We start from the raw sequence: 22704 nt of genomic DNA on the forward strand, positions 1-22704 counted from the left end.
AAGGTCCAATGTCATACCATACCCTAAAACATGTATGTAATAAAGATAGAAATACTTAGGTTAGATTAGATTGTATTATGAAGTTTCGTGTTATATTCAGACTGTAGTTAGGATAGATAAGTTCAGATTAAGTGAAAATAGTCTAAACTGATTTACAAAATATGAAATACAAAATATAAAATTTACACGTTTTGCATTGTCATTAAGCATGTTTGATTTAATTTTGATCTTCAGGTCTTCACAGGTACTGCAGACATCGACCTGAGGTCTGCCAAATCGGTAACCAAAGTTTTTCTTGAAATATTCCAAGTAAAACTCATACTTTATTACATTCTTCAAGTCAGGAAACTTTTCTATGAAAAGTTCATGCATTTTTGCCACATTAAATTGTGCATCGAGATATGTGACTGATGTAGATGTATAGTGTGCAACATATTTAGGAAATGAATCAATATGTTCATGTATTTCAACTAGATGTAAGGTTGGAATAGCATTAGAAAGGTGTTCGTGTTTACCTCTCATGTCAATGGGGAATTCCCCAGAAGCCAAAGTCTTTGTCAACCTAATGACAACTTTGTGTGACACCATATGAAGGCTTATGTAAGCATTACGCATACTTCAACTCTGCTTGTACCTTTCATGGCAAAGTACTTGAAAGAAGACTCGTGTTCCTTTGAGTTTTCATTTGATGGCCTGTGCCTTGCAACTTCATGCCTCTCAATTATGTTCATAATTAATGTATCCTGCTCATTCTTAGGTCTGCCACTATATAGGGTTTTAATAATGTTCTCCTTTTCTTCAATAGAGAAACTATCCATGCATTTTTTTTCCTACACTTACAGTTTGGGACGGTTGTTTTGGCTGGAACAAGAACGAATGCTGAAGTTACGAACTCTTCACCTCGACGCCTTGCTAACTTTTCCATCTCCCGTATATGTTTTTCTTTGTTAAGTCTACCCTTTTTACGGGTCGGTTCACCACTGTCACTGTCTGTTTCTGACATTGTTACTAGGTTAAAGCAAAGAAACACTAATAAATTGCACGACACTACTTTTCGCAATGATCTTCACTTTCCACTTTAAACATAACCAACATGACCTTAAACAACAGCTCACCTGCTAAGTCATTATGCATGACTGAGCACTAGCGCTGTGGTGGGTGCCTTCGGCACTAGCGAGGCTATGAGTTGAAGAAGGGACATATTCCTGGAATCTGTTCCTTCTTCAACTCAATCTCATCTACATATTTTTGGCAAGCTCATTTGCAATAGTGAAATATGTTTCTTTTTCTGTTCAATGGATGTAGATACGTCCAAAGAAGAAAATGGCTATCTCAGTTTAATTTGTGATATTTTTGGAATGTGTACCTTTTTCAACTCACCCATTCAATTTAAGAACAACATAGCACGCGAATGATTTTCTACCATGTATTAAGTAGATTGTGTAAAAATTGATTACGTTTTATTCGATTTCATTATAAAACAGGTGCAACCTGTAAAACGCAGGAATGACTAAAAGGTTAATTAAGGGTTGGTAGCTTAGATACTTGCGCAGTACCTTGTAACTGTAATTTTAAATCAAGTAAGACTCGCGATGCTTGTGTTTGTTTTAAGTGGGTGTTTATCGGTTGACAAATAAATTATTTTATTGAGTTTTAGCCAAGGAAGAATTCCGATACGTTTCCACTCGAGAACTGTGTAAGTCCTCTCCGTTGATCTATAGGCTAGCGCATGTGCCTTTGCTGTACGTGATTCTGGGTTGAAATCCCAGTGAGAGTCGTCCAAAAATTAATTTCACAATCCTTTATTTTCATTAATCATCTGTCTCCTCTAGCATAAAGAGCATAATCATGGGACGTTTGACTAAAGAAATTTCATTTCATTTTTTTGATGAATGAACAATTTAGGGAAAAGGAAGTGAAGAAAAATTTTTTTCCTCTATTTTTTAAAGGGCTATGGAATTGGATAACTTGCCTTTCGGGATTGACTTGTAAAATCTGATTACAGGACATCTTTCTTTTAGAATTATTATCGAAATCCAGCCTTTTGGTAAATGTGAAATAAAAATATTGATAAAACATCAGCGTATAGGTAACGTAAGCGTAAGTATCATTGTTTCAACACATAATAAATTCACAACTGTTATTTATGAGTACAGAAATTCCCCTTGACTCCCTCTGAATTTTTTCTTCAGACTCTAAGTCTCAGATGACAAAGAATAAATTCTACTAACTGTTTTTACAGACAGTATAATTTTGAAACTTGGGAGTCTAGTGTTTCCTTTGTGTCTGTAATATTATACATACTCATTTGCCGATTGACTTCAGAGGATTGAGTTTAGTTCGTAAGCACAAGTTGCTTATAGTTCAAGCATATCAGATGTATAGTCTTGTTTAATAAAACCTGCCCTTCCCCCACCTCTATCTGATTTATATATATATATATATACTAAACCTAACATTGGCACTCATCATCTTCTTCATGAATTGATGTAAGAAGAGGTCGCGTGATTTCCGGTCAATTGTTTCATCAATGGCATCTTTGATCAATGAGATAACAGTGCAAGGCAAACTTCGTTCTTGTCAAACTTGATACTTTCAAAATCTTATGCAACTGGTTTTGTTATTCAAATAAATATCTATTCACTCTAATCAGTTTCAGAAGTATAATTAATTTAGTAATAACATAATGCCTGTAAGAGTTACCCTGAAAATGTATTTTGTATATTTTCTTTTTTAATACGCAATTATTTTTTTTTTCTGAATTTCACTGGAGTTATAAGGAACCTTCCATTGTCAGGCACTCCACTTTAAACTTTAATCGCTACCTTACTGCCCTCAATGTAACATTAGGTATATTTCTTTTAAATAAAGTTTTAAAAATATGACAGAAATACTGGATCTTTTAAATTACCAAACCATGTTAAATAATGACTGGTTGAACATCAGGGAAAGTTATCTTTATCTACCATCTCAATCAGGAGCGGATCCAAGTCTCCTTCGGAGGCAGTTAGAAGTGTGGTGGTGAAAGATTATTAGTTTCTCTCTGACTGGAGTTTTACAGCACATCCGAAAATAATCTCAATGAAAAAGAATTTTGTTACTCAAAGATACTGCTTAGACAATTGATCGGAGATCACATTGTCCAACTTGGTCACAATTTCGAAGACGTCTTATCTCAAAATTACACAATAAGACTTACTTTAAACAATGAAAGAGCAGTTGCCAAAGTATAACTTTGAGTCACAAAGATGAACTTCGAGGTAGGAGAAGTAGGAATTCCTTACACTCGAATACTACGAAGTTCTTAATGTTTCTTTCTACAACACTGAGGTTAGTTTATTCGCAAGTTATTGCCAAATTAATATGGAGGGTGTATGTGCTTTTTCTGCAGGTCTCTTAAAATGTTCTGGAAATAACTTACATAACTTTTGAAACTGTGTTTGCCTTAACTTGAATATATGCGTGAAGTGGTTTATTACTAACAGGACAAAAACAACTGTAATAGATTAATTACAAGTAATCCGGTTAGAAACTCTGTTGCTTGTATTTTAGTTACAAAACCGGCCGCCCGCACTCGTTTGCTGGTCAGGTACTCCATCCAGTTCGCTTCCCAGAACAGCAAAACACCCTCTCATTCCTGTAGTTGGTGCTCTTCACGCAGACCTCATGGCTTGTACCACAGACTAGCTGCTGCGCTTGGACATTCCATTATCTATATATTGAGAACACTTTTTGACGGTTGTGATTTCATATATTAATGAAAGTAGGAAATAACCGATTTAAGCTTATTTTTAAACACCAAATCCTCTGCGAATTCAATAACATACAAAGAGTGAAAAAGTGGTTAACTGGACCAAGACTCGAACCCGGGAACTCCAGCATACCGTGCCACCCAGTCCTCTTCCCAGAACAGCCAAATACCCTCTGACTCTTGTAATCGGTTCTTTGCACTCGGCCCACATGGCTTTTACCACAGCCTAGCTTCCCTGCTTGAGCAATTTAGTGTCCAAAGGAGACTGGATGGCGTAGTGGTTAACGAATCGGCACGGTATGCCGGAAATCCCGAGTTGGAGTCTCGGTCCAGTCAACCACTTTTTCACACTGTTATTGAATTCGCACCTACAGAGGATTTGATGTGTAAAAATAAGTTTAAATCGGTTGTTTCCTCCTTTCATCAATATATGAAACATTTCATATTTATGAAACTCGTATTAAGAGTACTTTGTAAATGTTTATATTGGTACTTATAGTTGTGAGTTAGTGCGTGTCGTGATCACTAAAATTTTAATAGGTTATAGCTAATTTTAGAGTTTTTGTGTACAAAAAGAACTAAATTGAATAAAATGTAAATATTTGTGAAACCGAAGCTCTTCAGTACTGTCTGGCCGTGGATGGTAACAGGATTGGTTGCCGAAATAATACTATTAATATAAAAATTCTTTTAAAATTTGTAGGGCATATTAATATTAAAATACAAAAGTTCCTTTCAGTTCACGAAGTTGTTTGGTGGATTAATTTTTGGTGGATATTATCAATTTTGTTCATACCAAGTTACAGTTTTGACCAAGATGGTAAGGAACTCAATGTATTATTCATTGTTTTAAGCTTTCACGACGAGGATTCAACACTTATCTGTAAGGTCTCAGGTAATATACCATGTGCTTAAATTCTAAACCACGATCGTTTCATCCCAGTTTCCTCAGGGTCACACGACTTATTACTTGAAAACATTATAGAGAAATCCATGTATTGTTTGATTTACTTATTACCTTATTATTGGATAGAGTATTGAATCCATAAACTAATTTTCGAAAATTTTCAATGATGTATGAAGAATAACTCACTAATCTTGCCTAAATCATTTTTTTTAAAATTTAATTTACAGTTGAGAGTAATCTATAAATTCTAAGAAAGAAATTAATCCAAAGTTAGCCTTAACTTTAATTGAGAGTGTCGATTTGCTATGTATGTGAGAGTCGCATGCTGAAGGTTTTCTACATAATTTTGACGTCAGAAGATTTTGTAATTATGCATCTCTTTTATAGACAACTATGGTCCGTTGGAAGTAGTGATTGAACAGAAAGCTATTAAGTAACTGTTCACAAATTTATGTGTATACTACAATCGCGAAGTTAGTACGGAGAGATCGGCCGTAATAATGGGGAATTATTGTATTAGAGTTGAAAATAATATATTTGGCGCTATCCTAGGTTGATTTTGATAAGCTATGAGGACTTTGTATGAGGTGAAACTATGTGTCCATGTGAGAGAATTCTGTGTAAGATAGAGGAATAATAGTGAAGTTAATAAAGAATCGAACCGATATATCATGTTTGTTCATTTATTTAATAATAACAAAAGCATTTGATAAATTTAAACTGTTTCTTCTTTAAAATATTACTTCAAAATCATTCCAAAACAACTTTGGGTAACAAGGTTAACAAAGAGCTTTCCATACCTAGACCATTTCTTTGTTCGTACACTTTAAATATAAACTATTTACTGTAGACGTGTCACCAACAATGTAATTATTTAGTAAATTGTAAGTTGTTAAATATCAAACTGAACACGTCAGTTATGTCTGCCGACACAATTTTTAGTTTGTGTGCACTTCTCAAAAAAAAATCTCGGTTTACCTGTTAATTAAGTGTTAAATAAGTATATAATTAATAACACTGGTACGTTTAATCACACCTCTATAGATAATTTTTGAAAACAGAAATACACATATAGCATAAGCCGAGTTACAGTGCATGTTTTTTATGTTTAATTTCCCCCTTTTCTTTGTTACAGTTAAGTCTTGGTGCTGTGTATATAACAATCGTTTATCTGCTATCAAGTCAGCCGTTGGAAATTAGGCGATTTGTTCAGTTCTTAGTTATTTGTCTTCTTATAGGATTAGTTGCAGAGAGTATAGGGCTTGCGGTTGGCTCTACGCTTAACATAGTGGTAAGTAATGCATAGTATACTGTTTGTTACAACTGATTCAAGTTCTTGTACGTAATATGTACGTTAATATATTTTATGTTTGTGCAAAAATCCTTCTTGAAGAGCATTGTATACTACAAAGTAATCAACAATTATTTTATTATTTTTATTTATATGATTCTACTAATTACACTACAGAATTCTTTATTCTTGTAGAATGTAGAATAATTGTTGGAATTTCAGTTTTCAACGTAAGCTTGTCTCCTAGCAGATTTGCACAGTCGTACTTTCTTGTAGCTAACGTGAGTGCCTTGCATAAACGCTGTCACGAATTGATTCCTGTTGAGGCACTTGCCTATGATACATGCTTCGTATGTACTCAGGTTTAGAGCTTTATTGTCGATTTCCTGAAAACCAGTTATATTTTCCACTGGTAACATTGTATTTACTCGACATCAATATCATTTTAAACAGTTTTTCATTAGGTATGAAACGAGCTGCGATTTGTATTCTTTGTGTATCGTGGAGTTCGAATATATCCATTTCAACCATTTGTGCATTCACTGCCATATATAATATCCACAGATGGTTATCAAAATAATAGAACATCTAGATAAAATGCAATTTTCCTACTTAATACATAACCAAGAATCATCGTTAACCTACAGAACAGCCCTGATTCGTCTTGAAACGAGACACATAAGTTATAAATGGTATGCAAAAGTATATTGTATCATTTCTCACTTAGTGCAGCATTCAGTTCCGTGAGCGGGGATAAAGGAGAATATCTGTTCCGGAGACTGAGCTCCCGCACTGACTACAGGTGTTCAATTTTATTGAGGTCTGGAGATTGGACGGACCATTGGAGGTTTTGTAATTTATTGTGATGTTCATGAAACCGCACTTCAACAGCTCCAGCAGCGTGAATTGGCACATTGTTATCTTGGAAAATTGTGTCATTGGCCAGAAGTATGGGCCATAAGATGTATGTGTTCACCTAAAATGTTCACATAATCAGTGGTAGTAATGCATCCTGTGAATGTAATCACAGCACTCACGCAATACTGTACCAAGAAATTGCGACCCACAGTATCACAGAGTCGCCTCTGTATTTCACAGTAGTGAGGAGACATTTCGGAACTTAAGTTTCTTTCGGCATCCAGAATATATAAACACGGAAATAAGGTTACAGAAAATTCATCGAACCATATTAGGCATTTCCAATAACCGACTGTCCACTTTCATCATTTTCTTGCGCTAAAGTGTTGTTGGTAGTGATTAGTGTTGTTCAAACTGCAAGCCACTGGGAATATTCAGGTTGAGCTGTTCAGATCGGACTATGATTTGTCATAATTGACTGTTTCAGGTGTTGAGTTTAGCAGTCACTTTTGTCACATTCCCTCTACAGTATAGTTTTGTGACCAATTTGTCTAATGCTCGTCGATCCCTGACAGTGGAACGACTTCTCCGTTTACCACTATTCGTCGCCAACGTTGTTTTGCCATAAGGTTTGTAGGCCGTCATCACAATGGATACTGTTCCCTCGAAACACAACTAACCCACTGGCCATTTTAGATACGTTAGTGCCAAATTAATTACTCAGTTGTAATTTTGGCCTCTAATACACAAATAGGTCTTTATTTTTCATCACTACTGTTTGAGCACGTTAACATAGGCCTGCATTCTACCAGACAGATGTACTCATGTAACACACCACTAACAATGGCCAGGCATGTACACACATTTTCAGTGTTGCCACTTCACACATCTTACCTGTTGCAAACTACAGGTGTTAATGTTATTTTGAGAACTATCTGTAAAAATGTAATACTATAGCTCATTTCCAAACAAATAATAGTCTTCATCTCCGAAACAGGATATTCTATTAAACTGAAACTTCAGAATAATGTCTGATATCACTCAATACGCTTTTAAGTTTTTTTAAATTTCATGACAGAATGGGATTTTTCAAAAATTCCATTATGGAAATCTCTGTGAACTTCTTGACTCAGAAACTGAATTTGATTGATTTTTTTTTAAATTCCGGTACGAAAATTTAAGTGAATTTTTCTGTTATTCCGGATAAGTTAATGATAGCGATAATTAGATATTGAAATTTGAAACCTTTGTCCATTTTAATATATATCTAAAAGAACGCAAGCGTGCACGTGAGTCTGCTTGTGTATGTGTATGTCTATCATCAAATGTTTACATAGAAAGGAGTCACCTGGAACTACCAAATTTTATACACAAATAAATCTTCAACAGAACTAGTCGTGTACGAAGCATTTTTTTTTTTCTGATTTTCCGATTCGAGAACAGGGGATTGGGAATCACACATTCTGGAGGCTGAAACGTAAAGTATCTTAGAGCTCCTCAAGTTTAGAAAAAACACCCTATAGTGTTGCAGGCTACATAGTGTTTATTCCGTACGAACGGCCACTTCTGCTAATTACAAATAAAACTTAATATTATTCCTCCTACTGCAATTATACTGGGAACTAGTATTATTCCTCCTACTGCAATTATACTGGAAACTAGTATTATTCCTCCTATTGCAATTACACTGGAAGCTAGTATTATTTCTTATACTGCAATTATGCTGGGAGCTAGTATTTTTCCTCCTATTGGAATTATACTGGGAGCTAGTATTATTCCTCCTACTGCAATTATACTGGGAGCTAGTTTTATTCCTCCTACTGCAATTATACTGGGAGCTAGTTTTATTCCTCCTACTGCAATTATACTGGAAGCTAGTATTATTCCTCCTACTACAATTATACTGGGAGCTAGTTTTATTCCTCCTACTGCAATTATACTGGGAGCTAGTATTATTCCTCCTACTGCAATTATACTGGAAACTAGTATCATTCCTCCCACTGCAATTATACTGGAAGCTAGTATTATTCCTCCTATTGCAATTACACTGGAAGCTAGTATTATTTCTTCTACTGCAATTATGCTGGGAGCTAGTATTTTTCCTCCTATTGCAATTATACTGGGAGCTAGTATTATTCCTCCTACTGCAATTATACTGGGAGCTAGTTTTATTTCTCCTACTGCAATTATACTGGGAGCTAGTATTATTCCTCCTACTACAATTATATCTAGGTACTGGAAGCTATTATTATTCCTCGTATTATAATTATACTGGGAGCTAGTTTTATTCCTCCTACTGCAATTATACTGATAGCTAAGCCCGTTTAAGTAAAGTTCAACTAAATTAAATAAATAAATAAATAAAAACAGTAGTCTCCAAAGGGTTGATAGAGTTTTAAGAATTGCTTCTATTCATATAATATTAAAGTTGTTTATTTCTTGTATTTCAGAATGGAATGTTCTTAGGTCCAGTGATCACTGTGCCATTTTTGATATTCTCCGTGTATGGTATGGGCTTCAAAGAAGAAATACCATTTTACATGCGAATTCTCATGTATTCAAGCTACCTCCGCTATGGATTAGAAGGCATTGTTGTATCTGTATACGGCAACAACAGACCAAAAATGGTGTGTCCAGAAGAGGAAGTTTATTGTCATTTGCGTGAGCCAGAAACCCTGTTGTCAGAAGTTGGAATGGTGGGAATCATTTATTGGGTGGATCTCTTGGCTCTTATTCTTATGTTCATATTCTACAGAGGACTTAGTTTCTTCTTGTTGCGACAAAGACTTTCAGCGAAACCATCAATACCTGCTCTCAGCTTTATTGGACAGTTCGTTAAATCGAAATTTAACTTCGCTCAGAATATAAAATGATGCCCTAGTGTTAAAAAATATGTGTGTTGTGTATTTATGCATTTATAATTTGGTGTGTTTGCTGATTACACACCTTGTTAAAGATCGAATGTTGCCAGTATTGGTCTTTCCTCATAAGAGTTTCGCTAGATAGCCTTGAAAACTCTTGTCAGAAAGTAGGGCGATTTCTAATTGTTTAGTTTGAAATTCCTATGGTTTTGAAAGTTATTGTGTGCGAACAAAATATTGCATATATAAAGATATATGTTAATTTTTGTAGTCTTATATAAAACTACAGCATGGTAGTTTAGTTATAAATAGTTTGTCAACTGTTTTGGATAACTTCTTTAGTCACTGGAATCATATGTCTAGCTGTGGTTACGCAAAGTATTTAAACACTTAAATCATACGATGATCAAAGCTCACAAAGTGTAGCCAGTCAATATAAATGAAAATGGCACGTTTTCTCTTCCCATAACTATATAACTTTTTAAAAATGAGTTTTTGATTATATCTATGCAGTAGAGACTCTCCTAGGAAATTTCATCCTCATTTTTATGCTTTCAACAAGGCATTTATTTCGGATCCGGTGGGGTTAAGTTCAGATGATGTACTGAATGAGATTTATATGTTACATAATAAATCTGTTGTTTTTCTTTTATAAGTTGATCAGTGTTAGATGTGTGGTGGTGTTATATATTTAAAGTGACGTATTACGTTACATACATATGATATGGATATATGTATAGAGCAGAAATGACCTACTTTTCACTTCAGTTGACTTATACTTTATGAATCCCTCTAGCGTGCTATGGAACATATACGTAGGGCCCCAGTGATTTCTGAAGTGAAAAGTAACCCTCAAACGTTAAAAAGAAAGTATTACAGGGTTATTTTGTTATAAATAGTATGTGTCTTTTGTAATTATTTAATGAAAAATGTTGAAGTTATACGTTATTTTATAGAAAACATTTGAGTTCAACATGACTTTGCGTACCAAACCATATTCATTTTTGATACAGTGGTAAAATACAGTGTGAATTGTGATCTGTTTAGCTAATTTTGAAACCAGTTTCATTCTGGTAATGATATAATACTATAGACATATTCATTTGTAGCTCAGTTGTTTTATATTTAATGCGGTTTGTGAAATTTGATCATTCGAAGAGCTATATTGTTATTCGTATCCGCATATTTGCAGTTTCTTTTCTAGCAGCAAACAGAAACTCAAAATTGCTATGATTGGTGAGCGTATCCCTGTATTATTGACTGTCTTGCAAAATTAAGAACCCTTCCAATTTAATATAAAGATGAAAAAAATATCATATTTTAAGTTTCCGTTAGATGAACCTTAATAATTTATAATTATAAAATATCAGAATAATGTCCTTATTTGTAGTTCCAGTAAATTTAGCTAGTCAGTGAGATTAAGTTAAGCTTTTCTCAAATAACACTTTCTGTTCTAGTTCCTTTTTAAAACGTGAACTAATTTAAGATATTTAAGTCTACATACACTCATTACATTTTTTTTTAAATATCAGAAAACACGTAGTCTTAACCAGAATCTGCATGTGACCTCATTCGCGTATAAACTTTGATCTTATACTTAAAGATTATGACCTTAACTAAAGTTCAGTACAGTATTTGTAGCTTGAATTTAAAATCGCGGATATCAAATTTATCATATGCCATGTACATTAATAAACAATTGGTTACTCAAACATTTTAATGTGTTCTTATTGATAGAACAATACATGATCTCATTATTTTGTAAACTTTTCCCTAAACTTTGATACATCTTTACTTTTTGTTTCTTTAACACATATTATTGAAATAACCGACAAAAGTAGTATATACCTATAAGTTGTATTAACAATGAACAAATTAGCTATAACTAAATTATTTGTAATAAGAAAATTCGGAAATATTTTTTCCAGAGATCGTTTATAAATATACTCATGTACTAATTTTGCTATTTTATTACATTGAATGACATGCCAGTTAAAACTGTTAGTAAGGGATGCTGTATACGAAGCAAAAATTTAAAAAAATCATAATTATAATGTGTTAAAATATATAGAAAATAGAAAAGATTTCACTACTGTACAGTCCAGTCATACAAAACATAATACAAGTAACTTTGAAACTCTGTAGAAAGAATGCTTACGTTATATTGATTATTATGTAAATTTTTGACTGTTGTCATTGTATTATAATAACTAATAGAACAATATGGTAAATGTGTATTTTAGTTTTATTGAGTTTTTTGTACATGCACGTAGATGTAAAGAGCTTTACTATTAATAGCCATGACATTCTTTGACTGTGATATATTTTTTCATGTGCGTCTATTAATTTCATTCCTTATAGATGAGTTCATTTCTAGTTTCATCAATTTTATTTGATGCCATATGTACTATATTATAGTTTGTTTATATTTCAGTAGTTCTATCATAAATATTTATTTCTTTCATTAAGATTGTGGAGTACCTATGCCATTTTTTTGTTTCTTAGCTCATTAAGTTACATTGAAAAATGCTATTATCTTTTTTTTCCCTTCAATTCAACTGGAATTCGAATAATAATATTCCACAGATTTCTTCTTCAGATCTGTTTAAATGTCCCCTTCTTCGTCAAAATTAATTTTTGTGAAATTTGATTTTAATATTTAATAATCAAATTTATATGTAATGCAAAATCATTGTGAAAAAGTAAATAGCATTTAACTATACTAAGAAATAAGCAAAATCAAACCATTAAACTAAAGACACTGCCTCATGTGAATCAATGAGCTAAAAAAACAGAGATGGCGCTCGAGGACATTAAATGATAATTGGTCATCCTAATTCTTTAAACAAGAAGAAGAAAGTAAATTCAACTAGAGAGATAAGATTTCCTATGATTAAATTAAGAAAATTGTTGTCAGAACAATGGAATATAAAAAATATATTGAAAATAATGACATTTTTTTTTCATTGTGCATGCAGCTACATGACAAACTTTGTGTCGTACTTAAAAAAGCATTTCAGCTGAAAACTTCTGACATCTGTCTATATAATATTTGTGTAAATAGTGATCAGGCACTTTTTTCTAATGTTAAATAAATAATATTTTGAAATTTATGTTTTAGTTTTTTTATTATTATTATTGTTGTGAAATAATAATCCAAACAAAGAACGACAGTAAAGCAAATTGTTACAAATCTGGGTTACGGTTTTAACATTATAACAAATCCTTCATAACACTATCACAGTAATACATTCCTACAGCGTCGTGCATTGTTCGGAGTTTTATTTATTTAAAACAAAAATAATCATCATAATGTTTATAAAATTTAAAAAAAAAAAAAAAAACTTTCCGGTTTACATGTGTAAAGTAATGTTACAGTTATAATTACATGGGCGCATGGGGGGTTATTCAAAATTAACAAAAAATTGGCTACTTACCAATGATTCCTCCCTTGAAAAATTTAAAGATTTTGATGTTTCGGAACTCTTAGTTGGTTCCTTCCTCAGTGGCAAGATTAAAAGGATTAAAACGGAAAGGAGATAAAAGGAGTAAAACCAGGAATACATACCACTATATAAAAGTAACGTACAAAAAAGATCCTGAGATGAACAGAGCAGAGTGAAAGAAAAAGAATGAACTGAATAAAAAAGAACGCGGTGTCTATGTTAGGCCACTATTGCCAGATCCAAAGTATGCATCAAAGGTAGATACTCAAGTTCGATTAATGTTGCCAGTATGAAGGTTCAATGCAGGTTCGTATTTATGAATAAAGAACGATTCTTTAATTTCGCGTTGTTTTTTAATTTTGCTGGACCTATTACCTGTTTTATATTATGTGAATGTTGTTTTAGATGAAGCGCTAAACCCGACATGCCTTCTTCTTGTGACTTTTTTGATTGTCTAACATGTTCTTTCACACGCGTGTTAATATTACGTTGAGTTTGGCCAATGTACGAGGAATCACATTCGCAATGGACGCGGTAAATACCTGCTTTATTTAATGGATCGACAAAATAGCTTTTAAATCCAGTGAGATGTTTTTGTAAACTTTTTGGGAGAATATTTGAAGCAGATATGTTATGCTTTGCAAGAATACGTTGAATTTTTTTTGAAAGTTGTGGAAAATTAGGAATTCCAATCCAAGTTTTTGCTTCTTTGGAAGTTAACGTTTTGGGGATTTGCAGCGATCTACATGTTTGATTAAACCATTTTTGTAAAATACACAGCTTATAACCGTTTTCTTGTCCTATTTTATATAAAAACTGAATATCTTCATTGAGATCTTTTTGACGGTTACAAATTAATAATGCTCTACGAAAGAAGTTCTTCCAAATATTGGCCTTGTACATTGGCGGATGAGCTGACTGTTCATGTATGTAAGTAGTGCCTGTATCGGGTAATCAATACATCTAGAAATGGAAGGCCGTTATCAGATTCACGTTCAAGGGTGAACTTCAGCCTAGGATGCTGATTGTTGAATTGTTCAAATATTTGTGTAAGTGTATTTTCGTCACGAACAAGTAGTAAAATATCATCAGCATAACGGTAATATCTAACGTATTTAAATGTGTCCTGCCGTAAAATAGATGTTTCAATCTGATTTAAAACGATATTTGACAATATTGGGGTGCAGAAGCCTGACATCCCCCTTCGCCCGATCATATCAGATTTCAATCATCCAACTTATTTACTATATAATCAAAATGGTTATATAAAAAACTCAACAGTTACAATATTAGTTTTAAATATGTTGTAAAAAACAGTCTAGACGTAAAACAACAATTATCATCATTTGTAAATGCCAATACCATTTTACTTGCCTCCATAGACGTTGTTGATATCTATCCGTCCATACCACTGGATCTTACTATCAATAGTACTCGATCCTGGTTATTACAAAATGGCGCTTCTATCTATGAAACTAATTTTTTATTACAATTACTTGAGGTTTGTTTTACAACTAATATATTCCAATTTGAAGATCATTACTTTTCTCAGAATGATGACAGCCATGGGTAACACATTATCCCCAATATTGTCAAATATCGTTTTAAATCAGATTGAAACATCTATTTTACGGCAGGACACATTTAAATACGTTAGATATTACCGTTATGCTGATGATATTTTACTACTTGTTCGTGACGAAAATACACTTACACAAATATTTGAACAATTTAACAATCAGCATCCTAGGCTGAAGTTCACCCTTGAACTTGAATCTGATAACGGCCTTCCATTTCTAGATGTATTGATTACCCGATCACATAATAAATTTATTACAAAAGTATACCGAAAACCCAATGCAGGCACTACTTGCATACATCAACAGTCAGCTCATCCGCCAATGTACAAGGCCAATATTTGGAAGAACTTCTTTCGTAGAGCATTATTAATTTGTAACCGTCAAAAAGATCTCAATGAAGATATACAGTTTTTATATAAAATAGGACAAGAAAACGGTTATAAGCTGTGTATTTTACAAAAATGGTTTAATCAAACACGTAGATCGCTGCAAATCCCCAAAACGGTAACTTCCAAAGAAGCAAAAACTTGGATTGGAATTCCTAATTTTCCACAACTTTCAACAAAAATTCAACGTATTCTTGCAAAGCATAACATATCTGCTTCAAGTATTCTCCCAAAAAGTTTACAAAAACATCTCACTGGATTTAAAAGCTATTTTGTCGATCCATTAAATAAAGCAGGTATTTACCGCGTCCATTGCGAATGTGATTCCTCATACATTGGCCAAACTAAACGTAATATTAACATGCATGTGAAAGAACATGTTAGACAATCAAAAAAGTCACAAGAAGAAGGCATGTTGGGTTTAGCGCTTCATCTAAAACAACATTCACATAATATAAAACAGGTTAAGGTAATAGGTCCAGCAAAATCAAAAAAACAACGGGAAATTAAAGAATCGTTCTTTATTCATAAATACAAACCTGCATTGAACCTTCATACTGGCAACATTGATCGAACTTGGGTATCTACCTTTGATGCATACTTTGGATCTGGCAATAGTGGCCTAACATAGACACTGCGTTCTTTTTTATTCAGTTCATTCTTTTTCTTTCACTCTGCTCTGTTCATCTCAGGAACTTTTTTGTTACTTTCATATAGTGGTATGTATTCCTGGTTTTACTCCTTTTATTTCCTTTCCGTTTTAATTCTTTTTACCTTGCCACTGAGAAAGGAACGAGCTGAGAGTTCCGAAACGTCAAAATCTTTAAATGTTTCAAGGGAGGAATCATTGGTAAGTAGCCAATTTTTTGTTAATAATGTTACAGTTATTTTTCGAAATGTATATATATCTTGACTTGAATGATGCAAAGGTATATTTTCTTTTAATTAAATCTATGATACTATTTATTTGATCATATATGTACACTATAACCAATGAAATTAATATTTAATAAATATTGATCTATCTGTAGTGATATCAACAACGAGACGACCGATTTATCTAAATCGTAACTTTGAACTTTAATTAAATTTATTACGTGTGTTAACTGGTAGACTTCTCGTCACAAAAACCCAGACTACCTTCCTGAAACTTAAATCCGAAAAAATGACGCTAAATCCTTACGAACTTCCTTTAGGTCTGGCTGATTTTCCCTGCATTTTGCCGTGGTCGGGGGTGAAAATTGAATTATAACATTGCAGTATGTATATGTTAATTTTGTTGTAGGTAAATAAAATAGCTACGATAAGAAATTATACTAATTTTAAGTCGCAAATTAGATACATTATTTATAGTTTTAATCTAGGACAGTCAAGAAAATGATGGAAGTATCGTAACTACAAACAGACTACAATGATAAACCATCTGCTGCACGCGATTTGCTAAATGTTGCACAGCTAATTGGAGTTCTCCAAAACATACTTTGTCTACTTACCTTCCTTGGAGCAAAAACTAAGGAGTAATTTAAGAAAAAAACATCGAAATCAGCATGATAAAAGCAAGAAGAATATTTGAAAACCTTCTGCTATTTTCTGGTATAAGTGATTCATCCGAGCTATCTTTTGCATTAGAGGTTGAGAGGAAACTGGTGTTTGTTTCTAAAAAGGTAGGAGATTTCAAGAAACAAGGTAAAATCACATTTCATTGTAATGTCAGTACTAGAAACTTGCAGAAATAAACCAAAATCTGAATAAAATTTGCTGCGCATAAGGCAAGTTACTTTTCTTTTTTTCCTTTCCTTCAATCTGAGCTCAGCAAAACAAACAGACTTTTGTAATTTATTTTCTGTAAGTCCTTTAGCAAGTAACTGTGTATTCAAAATAAACATAGAAACATAATGAGAATAATTATTAAAATTATGAATATTTGTAAAAAATATAATGATTTCTCTATTATTTCTATCTGGTGTGTAAGGTCGCTGAATTTAGTAGTGGACAAACACTATGAGTGTGGAGTATTTTCGGAGTTCTCCCGTGTCCTCTACCGTTACAATGCATTTCATTATCATTGTTTCCTTTATTCTCAGCGCATAATCATGGGACGTTAAACTAAACAAAAGTGTTCTATTTTTAAACTACAGAAGAACAAAAAACTATTTTAAGCTAAATTTCATAGCAACTTTACATTTTTTTTCCGTTAAGACAGATTTGTATATTTAAAATACAAGAGAAAAGTTAATGTTTCATTTTGTTAATATAACCCTTACACATTTTGAATAATTAGTATCTAACGATTGAAAGAAAGATGGAATTCTAAAATCATTCCTTATTGGAATTGCAAAAAGCTTATATTTGTGTATATTTACGTCACTTTGCGTTTAATAACTATTTATCCCATTTGCGCCGATAAAAACAAATAAGAAATTTTGCACCTTAACTTCACGTTACTTTTCTTTTGGGAGATAATGTTAAATTAAAGTTCACAAATACATTCAACTTTAACTTAACAGCTACGTTTATTTGTTAAATTGTCTCAGACTGATGTATCTGCATTATATTTGCTTTATATTGCACAACTCACGAGGAAGGTCCATAAACCGTGAGAGTTGAATTTTGATGAAAATTAGTTACAAGATTCAGTTCAAGATGCTAAGTAACGTAGTAATAGTCACTCGATGCACAAATGCTTCGTTGAGCTGCTACACCGACGCCATCTTGAAATCCAATAGGCAATGTCCAAGAATACCCCTTTGGTACAAAAATGAAAAAGCCTTTGGTAGATCTGACTTCAATATTGTAAATGGGGATAGGGCATCTATATGTAGGAGTATTGCCAGTGCATGATCGCCATCTTGAGAGGCGCCATATTGAATCGCGGTCAAATATGATAAATGGCAAGGGGGTCATGTGGGGTATCAAATAGCACTGGAATTTACTACTGAATCCATTTCCGTAACCAAAGTTTACGTATCTGTTTTCACTTCAGAGTTAAGAGCTCTCTCCCACATAGGAAAATATAAAAACTGTGCGAGTTAGATTTGTGTTATGAAACACGGTCTGCGAGCAAATGCAGGGTTTTAACTAATGCAGTAATAGTCACTTGATCTACAATAGTCACTATACCAATTAGGTCTTGAGTCTAGTGAGAGAGATCGTTAATTAAATTGAAATGCCTGTAGTGAAAAATGAAATAGCAGCACTTACAACGAGATACTTTGTATCTGTTTATAATTATTTGTATTTTGGGCAGAAAGTGCTTCTACACAAGCACTAGACTTGCGATAATGTTACTTAAAAATAACAAAAGAAGAATGTTTTAAGAATATAAAAAAGATTTATTATTATGGGATAGTTGGTTGCTATGTGGTTGTTTATGGATACTTAATGGAGATATTCTGATTGCAAGTCAGTTTGTTGTAGATATACGCCAAAAGAGAATCGACGAATAAATTGTTCAATACTTCTCATCGACTGGTGATTTCAATAGTAAAGGTGAGCGTAATAGTAAAAATATAATTATGAAGATATTTTAAGCTGTGAACGATTACTGTTACAAAAGATATACCTTCATTATTTAGCCGAACCAGGGTTAACGACTACCTTTGGTGAGTCGTTGTAAAATTTTTGGTTTACCTCACCCGGGAACTTGTAAATTCATATCCTGAAGTCGAAAGTAAGGGTGAATTTACCTCATCAAGAAGGTTAATGAACACGAACTCAACGATTCTCAGAAGTGGCCGAGTAATCATAAGAAAAACTATGATCGGTGAGACAATGGAAAAGGAAACTGTTGACAGTATTAACATCGAACAAACTATAGCTCCCATGACACCCGAAATGACATTAGAAGACAAAATCCTAATGGCTTTAAAGCGACAAGAACAAAATTTGGCACAGATGGCCAATGAATTAAAACAAACGGCTCAACAGAAGTCCGAAGAAGCCAATAGACAATATGAGGAATTAAGTAGGCGATTGGAGCAAAAATCAGAAGAAACAAAGCAATCTGTCATCCAGGCAATGAAAGACATCACGTCCCAGTTTGATGAAAAGTTAAAAAGATTATCTGATGATTGCCAGGATAGTTACAACTATGCAATTCAAGAAGTCAATGATGTAAAAAAGGATTTGGAAGTAATAGAATCTTCTGTTCGTCAGCAAAAGATTCAGGTCACCGACAATTCCAATCACATACGTGCAAATACTCAATTGATAGCTACCTTACAGGAGGAAATTAGGACGCTACAGATTAAGGACAGTGCATACCACAATAACATGGTTAGGGATCGTTTGGAGTTTCCCCATTCACAAGAGATGACCTCACATTCACCCGCACCAGATCGATATGGACCTTGCGTTATCGCCTCTTCAAGTAATCCATCCGATGAGGACATTATTCTGGAAGGAATTCAGCCAAGGAATTCAGATGGGCGGAAAAGAGATGGTGGAACCTCACATAACGCAGTAGGTAGAAATTGCCATTCAACACATACACGAAATGGTGAAAGGAATGTAAAGTTAAGTGTGAAGATGAGCGAAATACGTGCTATGAGTAAGTTTAGTGGTAAATGTAGTGAAAATGCTACTTCTTTCCTAGAAAAATTTCAAGATGAGTGTAGTATAATGTGTATAGATAAATCGCAGTATATGAAACTAATCCCTCATTTGTTACTCCCACCATGTTCTTTATGGTTTAAAGCAGTACGTGATCACATCAATACATATGAGGAATTTAAAGCAGCGTTGATTGCAAATTACGAAAATGATTTTTTGCTTGCAAACAGAGATGCCACGATTAGAAACCAACCTTTCAATCCTCGTTTGCACAAATCTGTTGTCGATTTTGTTGTAAATACATATAACGAATTAAAAGTCGTAAATCCGTTGCAATCGGAGTCCAGAATAATAGCATCAATTCGAAATTTGCTACCGTTTAAACTACAACAGATCCTGTTTTCTACCCAGTGTATGAGTTTCAATCACTTATTAATGCTTGTCCAATGTTATGAAACTCAGTACCAACAAAATCATCAAGCGGGAATAGGTAAAATTAAAAACAATTCAGATCACTTTGTACCTGTTCGGAATCTAAATATCCATAATGCAGACAATACGGAACATAACCTAATTCGAGAAAATTTAAGCAATCAGAACGAACAAAATAGGCAAAGATATAATGGGAATCCACCTAACCTAACCAATCGTGACAATAATTATGTCAGATCACTTAATCGAAGGAGACTTAAAACCAGTCGAAATACATGGCGAAATTCTAGAAATAGTGTAAACTACATGGATAGACGTAGTCATAATTCAAGAGATGGCACTTCGTACCAAAATCAAAATCGTGATACAATTCATGTACAAAATAATGCGGAACACAATCGCGATTGTGCAGTCCAATGTACTTTATTAGAATCATATGCAAGTACGAATTTAAATTAACAGTAGTTGATGAAGTAAGGGTTAAACCCATATCAAGTATAGATTCTTATGAACATTTATCTTCAATTTTATGAGTTAATGTTGATAATGAAAACGACCCTTATGAATGCTTGAAGTACTTAGATATAGTTTTAGATAGACTGAAAAGTTAATTTTCAAATGATTTTTATTCTTTCTTGTTAATGTGAAGAATTATAATTCGATTCATAATTGATTAAAAGCAAAGATTAGTTATACTATATTGATTTGTGTTGAAAACTTCATTGTCAAAGATTATGTTAAGAATAAGATCCATTCTATTAAACTAATTATTCGACGACTGTCGATATGAGCTACCTTATTTGTTATTCGAACAAGATTCTTCTTTATTATGACGTCTCATTGATGCGATGTATACTATAATAATATCATCTAACGTAGTTGTTATTTAATGCGCCCTGTAGAGAGATTAAACATTGTTAACATCACCGTTTATGATAATGGTTGAAACTATAGATCATTGTGATTTATGTTTTAAAATGTAATTGTCTTCTTACAATTTTCTTGACTTCGCACCCTCCGTTAATTATATTAGTAAGCAACGACGTTTTTTTATAGTAAAAGATAAATGATAATGGAATAAAAGATTTATTACAAATGTATTTCTTAAAGGAAGCTTAAATGAAGTTATATACGAGGGGCGATCAAAATGTAATAAATACAATTAATAGAATATCATTGTTATAAACGGACCAGTGGTTCTTAAATATAAAAGTCAAGCTATCTTGTAACTTTTATATCTAGTCCCATTGTCGGGCGACATTTTTATACAACGAGATACTTTGTATCTGTTTATAATTATTTGTATTTTGGGCAGAAAGTGCTTCTACACAAGCACTAGACTTGCGATAATGTTACTTAAAAATAACAAAAGAAGAATGTTTTAAGAATATAAAAAAGATTTATTATTATGGGATAGTTGGTTGCTATGTGGTTGTTTATGGATACTTAATGGAGATATTCTGATTGCAAGTCAGTTTGTTGTAGATATACGCCAAAAGAGAATCGACGAATAAATTGTTCAATACTTCTCATCGACTTGTGATTTCAATAGTAAAGGTGAGCGTAATAGTAAAAATATAATTATGAAGATATTTTAAGCTGTGAACGATTACTGTTACAAAAGATATACCTTCATTATTTAGCCGAACCAGGGTTAACGACTACCTTTGGTGAGTCGTTGTACACTGTAACAAATTATACCTATTTCAAAGTGTGATGGAATAGACTGGTGGTCGATGAAACACATGTTTAATAGTATTGACGAGCATAGAATAACAAAGTTATTGTTCGGATAAATATTAGAAAATCCACTATAATCAGTAGGTTCATGTCTTCTTTAGCGTAGGAGGCATAAGTGTGTGACGTTGAACTGAATCAAACCAAAAATATATTTTAGGCAATTTTACACGGTCCATTATATTGTGTTAAGTTTTCTTCTCCAATTTTGAAACCTTACGCAAAGACCATCATTGTTGGAGAATATTGCGTTCTTTTCCAAAATTCATACTTGACAACCTATAATTTAACGTGCATATTACGAAGTTAAAATACTTTAATGTATTTATTGTCAGTTTATCTAAATACAGTCGATTTATCGCTGACGCATTGAATAATGAAGGGGATTTAAACTATCAGTTTACAGCCTATTCTTAGAATATACACCTGGAAACTTAGAATTCACTTTTTCTTGTGTCTGTTCTGCTATTAGTGGTAAGGGAATGCATACACTCCTGCTAAAAATAGATGGCAATAAAGATTATTACAAGATTTAATATCAAGTTGCAATCCATAAAACAAACCTCTTTCTTGCTTTTCCCTTCAATATTAAATAATTAAATATCCGCATCTTCCCACTTTTAACGATAAAACACTCGCTTATAATAAGGGCAAGACTAGTTTTCATATCAAAACTGTGATAAATAACTAATTGTAGCAGGTGTTTCGAGGATTTATTTATTATTTAAATCACGTACTTGTCAACTCAAGAAATTCATTTTGGGACTTGTTTTCATGTGCTTTAACACTCACAATGATATATATTGCTCTTTTCTGTGTTTGAAATACTCTATGGAAATGTGGTGAATTCCCCCAATATTGTACTCCGTATTATTAAAAGCTAACGAAGTAGTAGACTTATTAG

General features: G+C 33.1%; 1 protein-coding gene across 1 annotated transcript in view; it reads left to right on the plus strand.

Annotated features, from left to right (window-relative positions):
* Window positions 1-11086, plus strand: part of LOC145690372 (ATP-binding cassette sub-family G member 1-like) — a gene marked incomplete at its 5' end in the record, with an annotated part of 17984 nt that extends 6898 nt beyond the window's left edge. Inside the window, 2 exon segments of the mRNA XM_081765199.1 lie at window positions 5794-5949; window positions 9258-11086. Of these exon segments, the coding sequence (XP_081621325.1) occupies window positions 5794-5949; window positions 9258-9680 (579 nt within the window).
* Window positions 11087-22704: the final 11618 nt, after the last annotated feature.

This window comes from Thermobia domestica, chromosome 7, assembly GCF_964235325.1.
Source record: "Thermobia domestica chromosome 7, izTheDome1.hap1.1, whole genome shotgun sequence".
In the NCBI taxonomy this organism is placed as follows: domain Eukaryota; kingdom Metazoa; phylum Arthropoda; class Insecta; order Zygentoma; family Lepismatidae; genus Thermobia; species Thermobia domestica.